Consider the following 744-nt stretch of genomic DNA (forward strand, 5'->3'; position numbering starts at 1 on the left):
TGTCGACATGGTAAGTGGTTCTTTCCCAAAATATTCACTTTCTTTTTGGAAGATGGTTTAAGGATACAAAGGATATTGCTTTTCATTCGTACTATTTCAGGCCCATTTTGTAAGCATCGGCATCGCCGGCGCGTTCTTTGTCCTAACTTTTTGGCAGGCTTTTGCATGGATGGAAGGGATTGTAAATATGCTCATCCGTCTTTCAATATTCCACCTGTGGATACAACTCAAATTCTTCGAGCACGGGGACAGTATAACATTGGAATAGTGTGTCACAATTGTCATGAAAGAGGCCACAAGGTCTTAATTAAATATGATTCTCCATTTCGGTCTTTAATTAATGTTTCTTTTAAATTTAATGTTGCTTTTAGTATTGATAAGTGATTTGGAACACATTTTTATGCCCAATTTTTATTCACTGAAACTACTCCTGTCAGGTGCGATAAGTCATGTATCACTGATATTCATAATTTAATTTGTTATTTGTCAGAACGAAACATTTCCAGGCAACATACTGCCCCCACTTACCTACTCAAACTCAGTTACCGTTGTTAGATTCATCGAAAGTGAATGTACAGATATCACAAGAATTGGTAGCACTTTCAGAGAAAAAGGCGCTTTCAGATGTAACCTGCTATAAGGTGAGTTAAATTCGAATTTGATGCTTTGAGCTTGTATATATATATATATATATATATATATATATATATATATATATATATATATATATATTATTATTAATTA

At 33.5% G+C, this 744-nt stretch overlaps 1 protein-coding gene across 1 annotated transcript; it reads left to right on the forward strand.

Moving 5' to 3' along the window:
* Positions 1–165: 165 nt before the first annotated feature.
* LOAG_16173 (hypothetical protein) lies at positions 166–641 on the forward strand (the record flags this gene model as incomplete). Its single annotated transcript, XM_003151661.1, has 2 exons — positions 166–300; positions 507–641. Coding segments are annotated over 2 exons (270 nt in total), but the record flags the coding sequence as incomplete, so codon positions are not given.
* Positions 642–744: the final 103 nt, after the last annotated feature.

The sequence above is a fragment of the Loa loa genome (assembly GCF_000183805.2).
Source record: "Loa loa unplaced genomic scaffold supercont3.4496, whole genome shotgun sequence".
In the NCBI taxonomy this organism is placed as follows: domain Eukaryota; kingdom Metazoa; phylum Nematoda; class Chromadorea; order Rhabditida; family Onchocercidae; genus Loa; species Loa loa.